The sequence below is a fragment of the Neolamprologus brichardi genome, chromosome 22, assembly GCF_056152115.1.
Source record: "Neolamprologus brichardi isolate AB-2024 chromosome 22, ASM5615211v1, whole genome shotgun sequence".
NCBI lineage: Eukaryota > Metazoa > Chordata > Actinopteri > Cichliformes > Cichlidae > Neolamprologus > Neolamprologus brichardi.
Window position 1 is genome coordinate 17,838,303 of NC_142124.1, and position 14,683 is coordinate 17,852,985.

Sequence of the window (14,683 nt, forward strand, 5' to 3'; positions counted from 1 at the left end):
AAGTGTTGCTGTTGCTTTTGGTCGCCCTTGTACTTATTAAAAAAAAAAAAGAAAGTGTCAAAGTGTGCACATATCATGTGTGTTGAACAGATAATGGTACAGATGTACGATATGTGTTTGTGTGCATAAAACCAAAGGCAGAAAAGAATTCATCATGACACTGGCAGATGAGGAACATAAAATGTGTTGAGTGACTCATGCAGGATGGCCATCAGCCGACACAGTGGCAGACAACACATAATGTAACCCACATGCACATAATTGGCTTCATGAAGTGCCATATACAGAGAGGCACATCTCAAATTACACATAATGCACATACACCGAGGTTTTTTTTCTTCAGATGAACACAGACAGTGCAGTGCAGTGCAAAATGTTCCCGAACTCATTTGTACCATTTTTGCATGTCTGTGGAAGAGATGAGTCACTTTTAACTGCAGTCGTCACGTAACTACTGTCACTTAGACTGATTCACTCGCCAAACAATTTCTAAAATAACAATCAACCTCTCTGTCGACATTTTTATGCAGAGGGAGCGAGGGTACGCTTATTATAGAAAAACTGATTCACCGAAACAATGCAAAGCATAAAAATATATTTTTATTCTTAAATGCAAGCGACCAATAATGCACATTTTATTCTGTGTTATATAAAAGTCTAGCTAAGACAACAGGAGCCTGGATTACAAATTGTAGATCTCTTACAAAGCATCACGGCGCTACAACACTACCACTGCAATACTGCTCAGAGCAGATGTGTGATGTGGTTTTGGCAATGAGGCTGCTTTTCATTTATAAATTGCCTTTTGATCTTTCTGTTATCATAAAATCAAAACCAAACAATTTGAGTATTTAATTTTCATCATCTGTGTCGTCTTCATCCTCGTCAACATCCTCTTCAGATTCATCTTCATCCTCCTCTTCCTCCTCCTCCTCTTTTCTCGTGTGACGACTACCAGCTCTTTGTTGCTGTGACAACAAATAAACAGTCAATGCAACTAAAACGCTTGGCAGGTAATCATTAAGCTCAACTTCCAAGGAATCGTTTTTTTTGTTTTGTTTCTTCAGTCGCGGTTATTAGTAGAAACAATGAAGGGTAGGTGTAAACACACCGCAAAGTGCGCTGAGACCACATTCCTCACATTAACTTCTCATGAGGGTTGACTTATGTATTTATACAGCACTGTGTAAGTTTTGGGTTACCCATTATTTCTTTGTAATTTGCTTACATAGATGAAACATAAGCAAACATAGATATATGTACACACACATTTCCATATATGTGCAAATGTACGATTGTTTTTAAACGTGCCAACACTTCCCTGTGTCTTTACCTTTTACATAAATCAAAAACAGAATTTGTACAGTTTTAACAAGCTTGAAAGTCAATATCTGGCATCTTTATTCAAACTTTTTTGTAATGCCTTTAAGTAGTTTTCAGGAATAGTTCCTCAGGCTTCTTGAAGGACATTCAAAGCTCTTTTCTTCATGTTGGATGCCTTTAAAAAAAAATCCACATTGCACTGCAAATGAGTGAAAAAGTAGCCAATGTCCAAATAAAAAACACAGAGAAACCATAAAGCCTGGAGAACTACTGCTCAAGACCACTGTAAAAATTATAAGAAAGTCTGGCTCCAGGAAGCAAAAGTACCTTCCCTATTGTGTGAACGGTATTCATGTAAGAATGAGGACACTTTCTCCATGTGCACTAACATGCTCTACTTTCAACTTTCCATTCTGGCTTCATCCTTAATGCAAACAGGGTCATAAATCCTCTCTTTTTCCTGACTGCAAATGTCGTTTCTGTTTAGCAGTGATTGCAATTTCTCTCAGATAAAAATCAAACCTAATCAGCGAAGCCAAAGTATGATCTCAAGATGTGACGCAACACATATCTGAGGCATATTCTAGTGACAGCTGCGTACAGCAATCTGTATCTGCAAGTTCCAATATGGGCATCTGTAGATACTGTAGAGTCTACAGTGTAGACACTACATTTCAACAGACTCCATGAGACCCACGGAAAACAGTTAATTAAAAATATCAAATTCTCATTTGTCAATTAGTGAGAAATTGTGGTCTAGAATGCAACTATATAAAAAATAAAAAAATAAAATCACAAAACAGTGCGGTGTCACTGTTAAGATCCTGGGGTAAAACTGAATGCAGGAGGAAATGCATGATGTTCCTTGGATGCAATGTCATGGGTAACAAAAAAACAACACCGATTGATGGCCAGGGTGATTCCACGCATGATCATTGCAACTACTGATAAGACTCACTGTTATCAAGCACCAGCCTCTATTGGTATGAGGAAGACTTCTGAGCTCACAACAGGAAGAAGGGAATTTTGAATTTTATCATCGCAATGAAACTTGTGCAACACTCAAAGCTAAAGGTGAAAAGGAATAGCATTACAGACACCTGTTGGGGAATTCTTGTCTCTGTATTGGAGCTTTTAATCACTGACTGTATCTTACCTGTAATGTCCCTGTTGAGTTCAGGAAGGACCCGGTCCGATCAAGGGAAGTTTTGGAATTAGCTCGCACTATGTCTAAGCGTGACTGGTAGTCGGGGGGGTGGAGAGAACTCCTGAACACCTGCCAGAGACAGTAAGAGGGGCTGAAAAGAGGTACTTTTCTATAGAGACAAAACTGAATGGAAGCAGCACCTGTACGCAAGCCCACGGGGCATAGCAAACAGTACAATAAGGTCATATAGGTTAAATTCAGGGTATTTTATTTACAGATGCATTAAAAGCAGGGACTCGGATAAAAACACACAAACAGATAGAGAAAGTAAAAATACTCTACAACAAAAGTCACCGACAGCAATGACAGTCTGTTAATGTCACACATATCCTTAAACCAGCTCCAAAACTATTATTTTCATAGCAAACACAACAAACTACTGCTGAAACCACCCCAGTGGCTTTCACTGTGTAGAAAACAAATTCAGCCATGGTTCTCGATCAGGATTATCTACATGCCTGTCATTGTGCCCGTTTCAGATGATTCAATCTCCCATGCTTTGTACTATGAGTCACTGAAAAACAGCCTTGTCTCGATGAGGAGTTTTGCTTCCATATGAATGGAAGGCAAATGATTCAGTGCAAAAACACACAGATGAGATAGCGAGGGGTGGAGGAAAATAACACAAGGGCAACTGCAGGAGGAACGTTGCTCGACGAACATCACTGATCCTTTGTTTTTTCAGGACGTGCTTTCTCTCTTAAAAATAGTACAGCAAACCTCTCATTAAATTGTAAACACAAGCAACCCAGTTAGCATGACTGAATGAATTGTGTAGAATTCAATGCAGGTTACTTCAAACGCTGACGTAAATTAAAGGGTGTGTGCATGTACGAGCAATGACTCAAAGAAAGATGGGTGCATAAGACCGTGTTATTACCGATGTATTAAAATAACCTGACGATGTATATGCATTTGTGTACATTTTTAACCTCAGTATGTCCATTTGGCTAAGGCCAAGGCCACTGTTGAGCAGAGCATCAACTTACCTCCAAGTCCTCCTCCTCGTCCACACTTTGAATGCTTTGGTAGGCCAGGGTGTACACCTCCAAAGCCTTGGCGTGGAATGACATTTCCACTGTCACAAACTCACAAAAGATTTTCTACAGTGAGAGAAGACACGATTATCAAATACTGAATATTTCAATATGGACCAGACAGACCAGTGCACTGTGACAGCAGACAGAGCACAGGATCAGTCCAGACAGTCCACAAAATCAGCTGATATCTTTCTACATATCACAGTAAATCCTACGTAGGGCTGTTTGGTTGTCCACAGTCGCCGCACACATGCTAGCCATATTGCAACAGGCCCTGCACTACTGTTACTTCTGCTTTTCCCCACCTCTGACATTGTTCTTGTGCATGTTGGGCTGTATGTGCATGTTAGGTCATGTAGGCATGGTTACTAAGTCAAAGCAAATCTATGAAATATAAATTACTGCAGACAGCAATAATTGTAATAATCTTCCTTTCACCAGAGTTATCCAAACCAAACTGTTATCATCATCATCATCATCATCCCATAATGATACAAGACTAGTTCAATATTAATTAAACCAAGATTTGTACTATATATATGGTCATTTATTAAAATATTTACCTTAAATAAAATGTGCGCTTTTTCTGTGCACTTAAATATAAAAATTAAATTAAAAACTTATATAGAAAAACTTCATGATCGAGATCGGTTCATGAACGTACGTCAGTTTTTAACGCTCGTAAATCAAATGCAATGATTGCTCGTTCATACGTATGTTACACATACACATACATACACACCAGTGGCACGCCTCTACAATTCTACACCATTAACTGAGGGTGAAACATGGTCACAACAGGGAAATCCTTCCAGATATTTCCATGCTACGTCCAAAGAACCACGATCGACATAAAAGTCTGTAAGTAGTTGCTGTGAACGGCAGATGTGGCCATTTGTTACTCTGTAGTCAAGTACTGCTTGCCTGTTCAATCATTCCCATCTTAATTTCTATGTTTACAATTAAAAGCTATCATAACTGAATTTAGTATAAGGATTTAAGTATCTGACCTGTAACAAAATGTCGAATGTTGCGTCCTTTCCTCTATTAGCGACCGTGTTAAACACAGCTCAAAATCATATTTTTTGATAATTCAGTTGTTTAAACTGTAAACTTATGTATTTAGGTTTATTATTTATAGGCAGATCAATGTTTAAAATAACATTAGCTGTACTACATACAGGTCGGGTCGGTTGTCATTCGGTCTTTCTTATAAGTTACTCATTCCTATTGCATTTTAACGGTTCCAAATTTTTACTAATTAAATATGTTTTCTTTAAAATTCTCAAGTGTGAATGCTTTAATGCAAGTTTGAAGCCAGTACTTAATAATCTGAGGTGCACAGAAAGAAAACCTTGATGTCTTGGATCTTCTGCCTCTCAAACTCATCGATGGTCTCCTCCAGCTGCTTCGTGGTCCGTGTGGCATCCATGGTGGCTCTCTGGAGTTCACTCTCAGCCTAACGGCAAAAATAATATATATACATAAAAAACTCAACTCAAAACATAACAGACTAAAATAAGTCAGGTGCAGTGTCCAACTGGTTCAAGCTCTTGTAAAGAATTTACACTGTGCTTGTGAGTTTGTTTCTGGAATGTTTTTCATATTTCTATTCATACATTACCACTGATGAAAACACATATTACATGGGACGTACCTGAGACTGAAAGCTCAGTCAAGGAAACTTAAGAAACATAAGCTTAAACTGTCCAAACTTGGCACAACAAACATTTCAAACAGCTCTAAGTAGATGTCTATAACTAACGAAGAATTGAATTGATATTAGCAGGCATTCATTTGATTATTTATACAGATGGCTGTTGTAACACTGAAGCCTTTTTGTCAATCTGGTATCAGAGAGAGATTTAAAGAACTGAAGAGAAACAAGTCAAGGATACAATGATCTGCCTGTCTGAGGGGTTTCTCTGCCTGGTCCTCTCGAGCTGAGCCATCTGTTTGGCTTCTCTGTCTCTGGCACTCTGAGTAGTCTTCAGATCCTCCTGCATGGATACACAAATTCCCAGAAGTTATCAAAAGAATTAATAGTGGTAGCGTGTAATGCACAGTTTGCTAAACATGACTTAACATATAAGAATTTGGTGTGCATCAGTGAGGATCAGGATCTCCAGTAGATCCTGTTGTGCAAGTTTTTGGTTTATCTTCAACTGTACTGTCAACCATAGGTCTTTAATTGCTCTGTGACTTTAGCCGTTGAACATATTGAAGGAGAGGGCACATTTTTTTAAAAATTAAAATGAATGAATGCATGCAAGAGCAGACACACACACGCGCGCGCGCGCACACACACACGCGCGCGCGCGCACACACACACACACACACACACACACACACACACACACACACACACACACACACACACACACACACACACACACACACATACTTAGTGGTTAGCAGAGAAGAGTGCTGGCAATGGGTCAAAGTGGCTTGTACAGGTAACGATACGATATGTTATCATTAAGACAATACTGCCCTCATGTGCCTTTGCCATAGTAATGACACCAACAGCAAATTGCTCTGCGTCCCTCACTGCCCCCTAGGCTCCTTCATCTAGGCTTACTTGTTGTTCCTAGAGTATTTAAAAGTAGAATGGGAGGGAGAGCCTTCAGTTTTCAGGGCCCTCTTCTGTGGAACCAGCTTCCCTTTTGGATTCGGGAGACAGACACTATCTCTACTTTTAAGATTAGACTTAAAACTTTCCTTTTTGCTAAAGCATATAGTTAGGACCAGGTGACCCTGAATCCTCCCTTAGTTATGCTGCAATAGATGTAGGGTGCTGGGGGACTCCCATGATGCACTGAGTTTTTCCTTCACTATGTGTTAATAGACCTCTCTGCAAACTCTCTGAGGTTTCTTCCTGTTAAAAGGGAGTTTTTCCCTCCCACTGTTGCCAAAGTGCTTGCTCATAGGGGGTCATAAGATTGTTAGGTTTTTCTCTGTATCTAATATTTTAGGATCTACTGTACAATATAAATTGCCTTGAGGCGACTGTTGTTGTGATTTGGTGCTATATAAATAAAATTGAATTGAATTATTCATTTAGCGACACCATTGCAAAATTTCACAAATTTATTTATGAATTTGTGTGTAAAATTTTGGATTTTAACACAAAAATATCTGACAGAAAAAGTCACAACAATTCACTAAAATCCCTGTTGGCCCTGTGACAACCTGATTACCTGTCCAGGTTGTACTCCAAATCCTGCTTTATGACAGCTGGGATAGGCTCCAGCGCACCTGATTGGATGGATGTGTGGTTCAAATCAGTGTCAACATGGCAGCAGGCTGCAGTAAAACTTACCCTTTTCCGTTTCACTACAGCTCCATAGCTTTTTAATGGCTCTATGATTTTAGATTCAAGTCGTTCCACCTGCAAGACCAGCTCTGCATTAGTTTCTCTTCTACCCAATATTTAAATTATGGATATGAACACGAAATAATGATTGAAGGTAAGGATTCAAGGAGGTCCACCTGAGCTTGACGATAATCTTGAATCTTGGCCAGATGGTCAGCATACTGCTTCATGCCCCTCTTAAGGCTTGGTGTTTCGGTGTCTGCATACAGGCTGATTTCCCGGACCAGAAGGTCTGCCTTGTCTCGTACCTTGGCTGTCTTACTGACATAGGCAGCAAAGAGTTGGCACATCTGTCCAAAATGTTTCTCCACATTGGTGATGTTCTCTTGGATCCTCCTTGTCTGGTTATCCCTGGAAAGGATAAAGGAGAACGTCAACAGCAGTAATGAAACATAATTTTATAAACGGTTTCATATATTTGAGTAGGGAAAACGATAAACGTCTATTTTGCACAAGGCCTATTAAAATTACTTATTGCTGTTTCATCTAAATGCAAGTAGCAATCCATACAAAACATCCTGTAGATGCGATGCATCCTGGCTTGTTATCCTTCGCTCCATTACTCTTTGGTTATACGGTCACTCGACCAGCTGCATGCAATAAAACAGCTAAACTAGTAAGTGCGCTGTTTTATTATTATAAACACATGCCCGTTGAGTGAATAGTGACTCTATAGCTATATAGCATCACTAACTATGGCTTAACCGACGAACAAATAACTCGTTATGAGTGCAGTTTATCGATGAGAAGCGTGACGACACAGGTTAACTAGTTAACTGCTAGCCTACCTTTATGCATACACAGTACGTCCGATTATTTTGTTAATGCTAACGTTAACTCTCCCCACTAAATAACACGGGGTGTGTTTGACGGGTGGGATCTTTCTTACCTCGCGCTCGCGTCAGGCGTACGGCTCATCATCATTGAAGGCACACGGTGAGAAATATGTTCGGGTAGATCCGCGTTGATAGAATCTCTGATTTTACGTTAGCTAGCTATCAATGAACGCTCTTTTCTATCAGGCACGCACGCCAGTGGGCCGTTTCCATGGAGTCCCTCCAGCGTTTCCGCTTTAGGAGTGCAAAAAGGAATCCTGGGAGATGGAGTCGTTATAGCTGTAAGCGCTCCATCTTTGTCTCTCTTTTTTATTTCTTTCCTTTTCTTTGAAGCCACTGAAAAAGTTGCTTTTTCTTTACAGCTACAGCTTCTCAAGATGACGGAAGATGGACAGGTATGCAATAATGTCTAATGTAATAATCTACTCTATTACAGGGATGACAGATAGATAGATAGATAGATAGATAGATAGATAGATAGATAGATAGATAGATAGACAAACAGACAAACAGAGGCAACACTGTTAAAAGTACCATAGACACACACGATTATAATGTGAGATGGCGCAAAATTCTATATACAAAACTGATAAAATGATGAAAAAAAGTTACTGAAAAATAATATTGTACAAAAAAGACATTTTAGTAAACAGCAATGCAAATAACATTAACCAATAATAATTACACTATTATACTAGATTAAGAAACAACAGCACAAAGGAATAACGCGGAAATGTGTGCTGCATCCTGACCTGTGGGTTCGCCTGTCATAAAAAAGGGAGTTGATGTATGGTTTTATAAAGAACAGCAGGAAAGGATTTCCTTAAGTGTTCTCAGTGTAAGTCTTTTTTGAACAATATATCAGAGGGTATTTTTTTATTTATTTATATATATTTATTATAATGCACCTTTCTTACACAGCCTAAATTCTGCTGTGTCTGACTCATAAGGTTTGAATGCTTCAAGACTGTATAATACATATCTGTATAATGCAGTGTCTAACTGAGACAAAGGCCTCTTATTAAAACAACAATGATGCCTTTTTTGTATGAATACCTTGTCATCATAACCATGAAATTTTTAAATATCCATCTGTTTCACTTTAGTAATTTTCACATAGTTTTGATGAACTTGAAAACCTAATGTTTGTGTATGCTTGGTAATTTATTCCCCGCGTTCTCATACAGCAACATGGGCTGGTGCTAACAAAAAGCAGCTTTTCAATCTCATTAATATATGTAATATTGTGCTGTACTATTACAAATATTAATAGTATTGCAATAATAGTATTTCTTTTCTTTGTGTTAACAGTGCCAAATTCCTTCCTCTAAAATTCAAATATTTGGCTGCTCTCCATTGGTTTCCCAAATAGATTAAGGTACATTGCAACAAAAAGGGCCACAAATAGTCATTTTCAACAACAGCTTGACTATTTTTGAACTGGTGCCAAGAGCAGACTTTGTGATCACTGAAATGAATGGAGGCCTCATTGTAATTCCCTCCTCTGTGTTTGGGAATGCATGAATGTCACCAGCTGCCACGTCTGCTCCTCTGTGGAAAATGTCCAAAAACCTTAATTATCACGCTTAATCATCCATGGGATTGAAGCAGGGGAGATCCCACTGTAACAGATTGGAGATGTAAAACACGGTCATTGCATTGAGCTGTGTGCCTGGAATCCCAAGAGAACCCAGTTTATCCTCCCCAATACAGCTGATGTTGGTATAGATTAATTTTTTTGTTAAACGCATCTCATAGAACCTTCCCATTCTAAGATTGATGGTTTCTAGCATCTGGATTATTTTTTTTAATCGGTCTAATGAACATTTAAACCCATTTCTTTTGTGCAGTAAAAAAAAAAAAGCATTAGCATTGCTTTTACTCCCACATATAAGGATTATTTTTGAACATTGAACAGCATCAGCGTCAGTAAGCTTGTTTCACTATCATCAGACCCCCCCCCCCCCCCTCCCCAATTTTTATCCATTCCTATAATTCCAACTGTTGTGTGTGAGAGTGATTAGTGTGAATCACTGTGATTGTTACTAGGTGTGTGGATGTGGACATTAAGGGGAGCTGGGGAGTTTTTTTTGGCTTGTTCAGCAATAATCTTTGTAATTCCACTGGATCAAGAAGTTTGACTCACTAGGATTTATTTCTCATATAATGTGGTCTGAATGTCATGTAAGGTCACAGTCATCAATAAACACAACCAGGTTAAACCACACATGTACCTTTTCTGTACACAGTCCCGATTTGTGAACATCTATGTTAATTAATTTTCTACAAAGCTATGCAGTCAGCTGTTTTGGGTACGAAGATGAGATTGGAAAAGGTGCACTCAATCAACTCAGCGAAACGCCAAGGACTTCAGATTTCTGGACCCACATCATGCATGTCATCAAGATTTCGTGATGTGAACCAGAGATTCAAAGAAAACACCTTCAGAAATACCAACAACGTGCTAAAAGCTCTATTTAAATATTTAACCCAAAATGCAAAGCAGCATTAAAATGTGAGTGATAGTGGAAGGAGCACCATGATCTGGATCGACTGGCCACCTCAGGGTCTGAACAACAAACTCAAAACTGTGTCAAGAAGTCCTTGGAAGGGCAGCTGATGCACTGCTGTGGCGTGACCTAAAGAAGACTGTTCGGTTCAGACTTGATTGTAGGAATAATTCAATAGTTTCAGTTAACGTCATACGTTAAGATGTAGATTTCTTGCTGAAGCATAATTCAAGCATTAGCCCATAACTATATTCAGATGAAAGTCAGATCTCATTTTATGAATATAATTCTGAAGTGTTGGTAGTCTACATCTACAGCCACTTTTTTCCTCTCTTTATTATTTGATAATTAAGTGGTACACATAAAGCAGCATTTCTTCTCCTTCTTTTAAGTGTAACTGCATTACTCATCCACATGATGGCACCCCACTTCCATTTGTGCCTTTTCCTAGGATGTAAATGGCAATCTGCATGGTTACAGGTGGACTCTGAATTATTCCTTCTCCTTTCCTACTTCATACATAAAAAATATTCTGCCGACCTCTTCTCAATCTATCTCCACCATCATATATTTACATTATTCAGCACTCCCTGGCAGGAACCCAGGACTAGATTTAACATCCCTAAACATTATAACAAGTATAACAGATGCCTGTCTAGCTTGTGTCCTACAGGATCCTTGTGTTGAAAGAAGCCCAGGGCTGTTGAGTTATTTGCCTTGGCTGCTTGTAAATGTATTCAGGAGTGGTGGCATATTTTTATATTGTGCATCTGACTTTCTTAAAGAACAGATGGTGTTGTTTCCAGACTACCAATTAGCACGGAAAGGGTGGCAACCACTAGCAGCAGCTCTCTCTGCCTCTTTCATGCTCTCTTCTCACTCTCTTGCTGTCTCCGTCCCCCTGTGCCCTCTTGTTCAGTCTTCAGCTCTTTCTGTTTTTCCCTCTGCCCAGCCTTTTCCCTCTGCAGCCCTCTGTGCCGCTGTGCCAGTACCCCACTAGAGATATGTGTGGCCTGCTGAACAGATTGGGAGTGACATATGTCAGACGTGGGGGGACTTCGTAGGGCAACTAAGTATATATCCCCCAGTGTTTTTGTGCATGTGCGTGTGCATGTTCGCGCTTTCCCTTCAGGTGTGAGTCCTGGTGTGAAGACACCAGACTCGAGGCTCTCCTCCAACACTGGAGGAAGACATACGGCTTTAGATTCCCCTTTAATAACAAGAAGGAGTCAGTGGGAGGCACGCGTGTGTGTTCAGGGACGCTGAGGATTATGAACAGTGTGATATCTTGTATGCCACTTGGTGCATAAAATGAAATTACAAGCCAAGAGTCAATAACTCATCATGCTGATTTTGGCTAACCTCTCTCTCCTTCCTCTAGCTGCCACGTTCCTCCGATTTGGCAAAGGGACACCGCGCTGCTCTCTTGCAGAAATTAACTCTGAAATATCCAGTGGGAAATATAGTCATCCTTTCTCCATATACCTTGGTGTCAGTTATTTATTGTTTAACTTTCAGATAGTCCTTAAATTAAGAATTGATTTATTCTCCGATGCAATTAAAAGCCCCCTTTGAGTGAGTCTAAATAAAAAAAAACAAACAGAGGTTCTATATTTATCAGTATATGATTGCCTTGTTTGATTGAGATTTTGCATCTAACTAAACTTTATTACAGCAGAACCATAGCTTTGAATTAAAATCTAGTGACATAGTGACTGTAACACACCCCCTGTGCGCTTTGGTTTCACTCAAACAAGATGTCGCAGATCTTTCTGCACACAACAGACTATGATCAACACTCTCTGCAATTTTCAGATATGAAATTCAGTGATACTCCCTTTAACTCCTGCAACCTTGAACAAAAGTCTCCCTCAGTAGTTAAGCGGGTGCTTGAAGGGCAAGCCAACGCAGACACGGTCCAGTGCTTTTATTGACCCAATGAAAAACCTCTCTGTGTCTCCAGGGGCTTGGAGCTCAGGTTAGGGTCTTTGTTGTCTGTGTTCATTAGTGTCTCCTTCGCCATCACTCTCTCGCTCCCTCTCTCCCTCTTTATCGCTCTCTTACTCTCTCTCCAAGCACCTCCATTTCTAACTCCCTCGCTCTGTCTCTGCTGCTCTTTTCCCCCTGAGGAGCTGGAGAAGAAAATGTCACCAGATCAAATTAGTGGGAGCCTCCAACACTGCCTGTCTGCCTCTGCCTATTCCACAGAGTGATAGCATCACTCATGGAAGTTTCAGTTATTTGTCAGCCCAAAACTTTATCTTCCTCAGGTGTAATAGTCCACGACTCTGTTAATAAAGTGTTTTTCTGTCCTTTCTTGAAGTAGATTGAAAATAAATACCCACTATTTTTTATTACTGGATGTTATTTAGTCACATCTCCTGAGCACTTATGTTCAGGGTTCCCACGGTACAGGACTATGTTGACAGGCTGCTAAAGGAAGGTCATCATGAACTTTTGTTTGTGGGTTGGCTGACCAATTTTAAACCAGATTTATATTTAAAACACCGGCTCTTTTCCACAGCGTGTCTTACGTCCAGTCTCCCTCCATTTACCGCCAACAGGTTGCGGGTGATGGCTAGAGTTTTTCCTTTCCACTGTTGCCAAGTGCTTCCTTAAAGGGATAGTTTGATTGTTGTGGTTTTCTGTTGAAATGGAATTGAACTGGTCATAAGTTGTTTGAACTGTGATATAAACATATTATATTATAAATATAAACTATAATATAAACTGTAGCATGAACATAACTATTTATACTTGCACTTGACTCACTGCACTGTTCTCCTGTATGATAGCTGTAAAGCTGAAAGAGCATCAAAGCTCTGTAAGCCAGCAATCAAGATGTTGTTTTTGGAAGATGACAACAGTAAACTTAAACTGCCTCTAACGCAATGCATAAAGCATTTTAAAAGATTTATCTTTTTGCGTTCTTGTTGAATTTTAGATGGAAAAATACTACATGAAGCTTTAGTGGGGAAAATGTTCACTTTGTTTTTATGATGTGAATTAACACAACATGTGCTCCTTTATTTAAACCATGTAAAAACACAAGAGTTGCAATGACAAGTTGTGAGGGTTGTACTTTGATACTAGTTTTCAAATGAGGACCTTTTTTAATGAGAAATTTATTGTGTACATCAGCCACATTTTGAAGCTTTTCAGGAGCTATAGGAAAAAACATCCACACTGTGCTGTTTAACAAACACACGAGAATGGTACGGCCCTTCTCATCTCCAATTCTTGGCTTAAAAAATGAATAAGAGAATTTGGCAATTGCAAACTATTCCTTTAAACAGTTAATTAACAGCTCACTTTCGTTATCTCAGTGAATAAGGAAGCCAACACTTCTGCATATTGAAAAAGCCTTAATTTCACAACCAGTCCTTTTTTGCTGGGTCAGCGCAACCGCATAACTTATTCATAACACATTTCATATTCATTGCCTTCTTTACTCGACTGAGACGCATCAGACATAGTGATTTCGCTCATGGTCCGGCGTTATTTACCTTAATGCATTTTAGTGGAGTGAGAGAGAGTATAGCCAGATGTCTATCTTTGCAAACAGATGACTTAATGCATGTTAAACTACTGTATACGGTGTCTATCAGGGTCCACTGGGGCGAAATGGGAGCACTTCCAGGACTCATCAGTGACTGACCACAAAATGGCCCTAATTGAAAATGACTTCAGACTACTGAAAAAGACGGGAGAGGCTTGGTTGAGAGCACAGTTGTGTGTTGTGTGTATTTCCGTGTTGTGGGGGAAACGATTGTGTAGTCCTAAACCATTTTTATTAAAGAGAGCAAACGGTCAGAGAAAAGAGAACCAAGGAAGAGTAAAGGGAACACACGCAGAACCATTTCAGCAGTCCTTCATCAGAGCCGGATGAAAGTGGCCACTGTCCTTCTGCCATCAATATGCAAATGAAAAAAAATGGCCCTTGAGTGCGGGAGCAGTTCCCTCAAGTGCATTCATTAGCCACCATTAGCATAATTGATTCCCAGTCCTGCCATAAAACTGGTCACTCCCTGTGCCTCTCGCTCTCGGGGATCCTCTGGGGAGTTCACGGGCTAAGTTCAATCATAAATCATTAAAGGACACTACCAGCCAATGGACTGTGCCAAGGCCCCAGAGACATGCAGGCTACAGTAATACTGTCACTGATGTCTAAATCATCAATGCGACGTATAAAGGTGCCTACAGGCTGATATATTCTACACTCTACCTCCCTATCCTTATTTCTTAACTGGGTGTGCTAAAAATCTACGTGCCCAATTAGTATCAAAAACAGTGTTGGGTTAGCATTTAAAAATACAAGGTACTGCACTGGTATGTCAGTTATCGCTGCTCCTAGTAATCATAGTACAGTTGTAACCGCTATATTATTTACA

The 14,683-nt window shown here is 39.7% G+C and overlaps 1 protein-coding gene across 1 annotated transcript; it reads right to left on the reverse strand.

Moving 5' to 3' along the window:
- Positions 1–619: 619 nt before the first annotated feature.
- On the reverse strand, positions 620–8,009 carry cibar1 (CBY1 interacting BAR domain containing 1). The gene is made up of 9 exons (XM_006787797.3): positions 7,836–8,009; positions 7,063–7,297; positions 6,893–6,961; positions 5,469–5,570; positions 5,228–5,233; positions 4,925–5,029; positions 3,520–3,633; positions 2,480–2,599; positions 620–968 (listed from the first exon to the last, which is right to left on the reverse strand). Exons 1-9 carry the CDS (start codon positions 7,868–7,870, stop codon positions 852–854), a joined length of 903 nt encoding a protein of 300 aa, XP_006787860.1. The 5' UTR covers positions 7,871–8,009; the 3' UTR covers positions 620–851.
- Between the last annotated feature and the right edge of the window lie 6,674 nt (positions 8,010–14,683).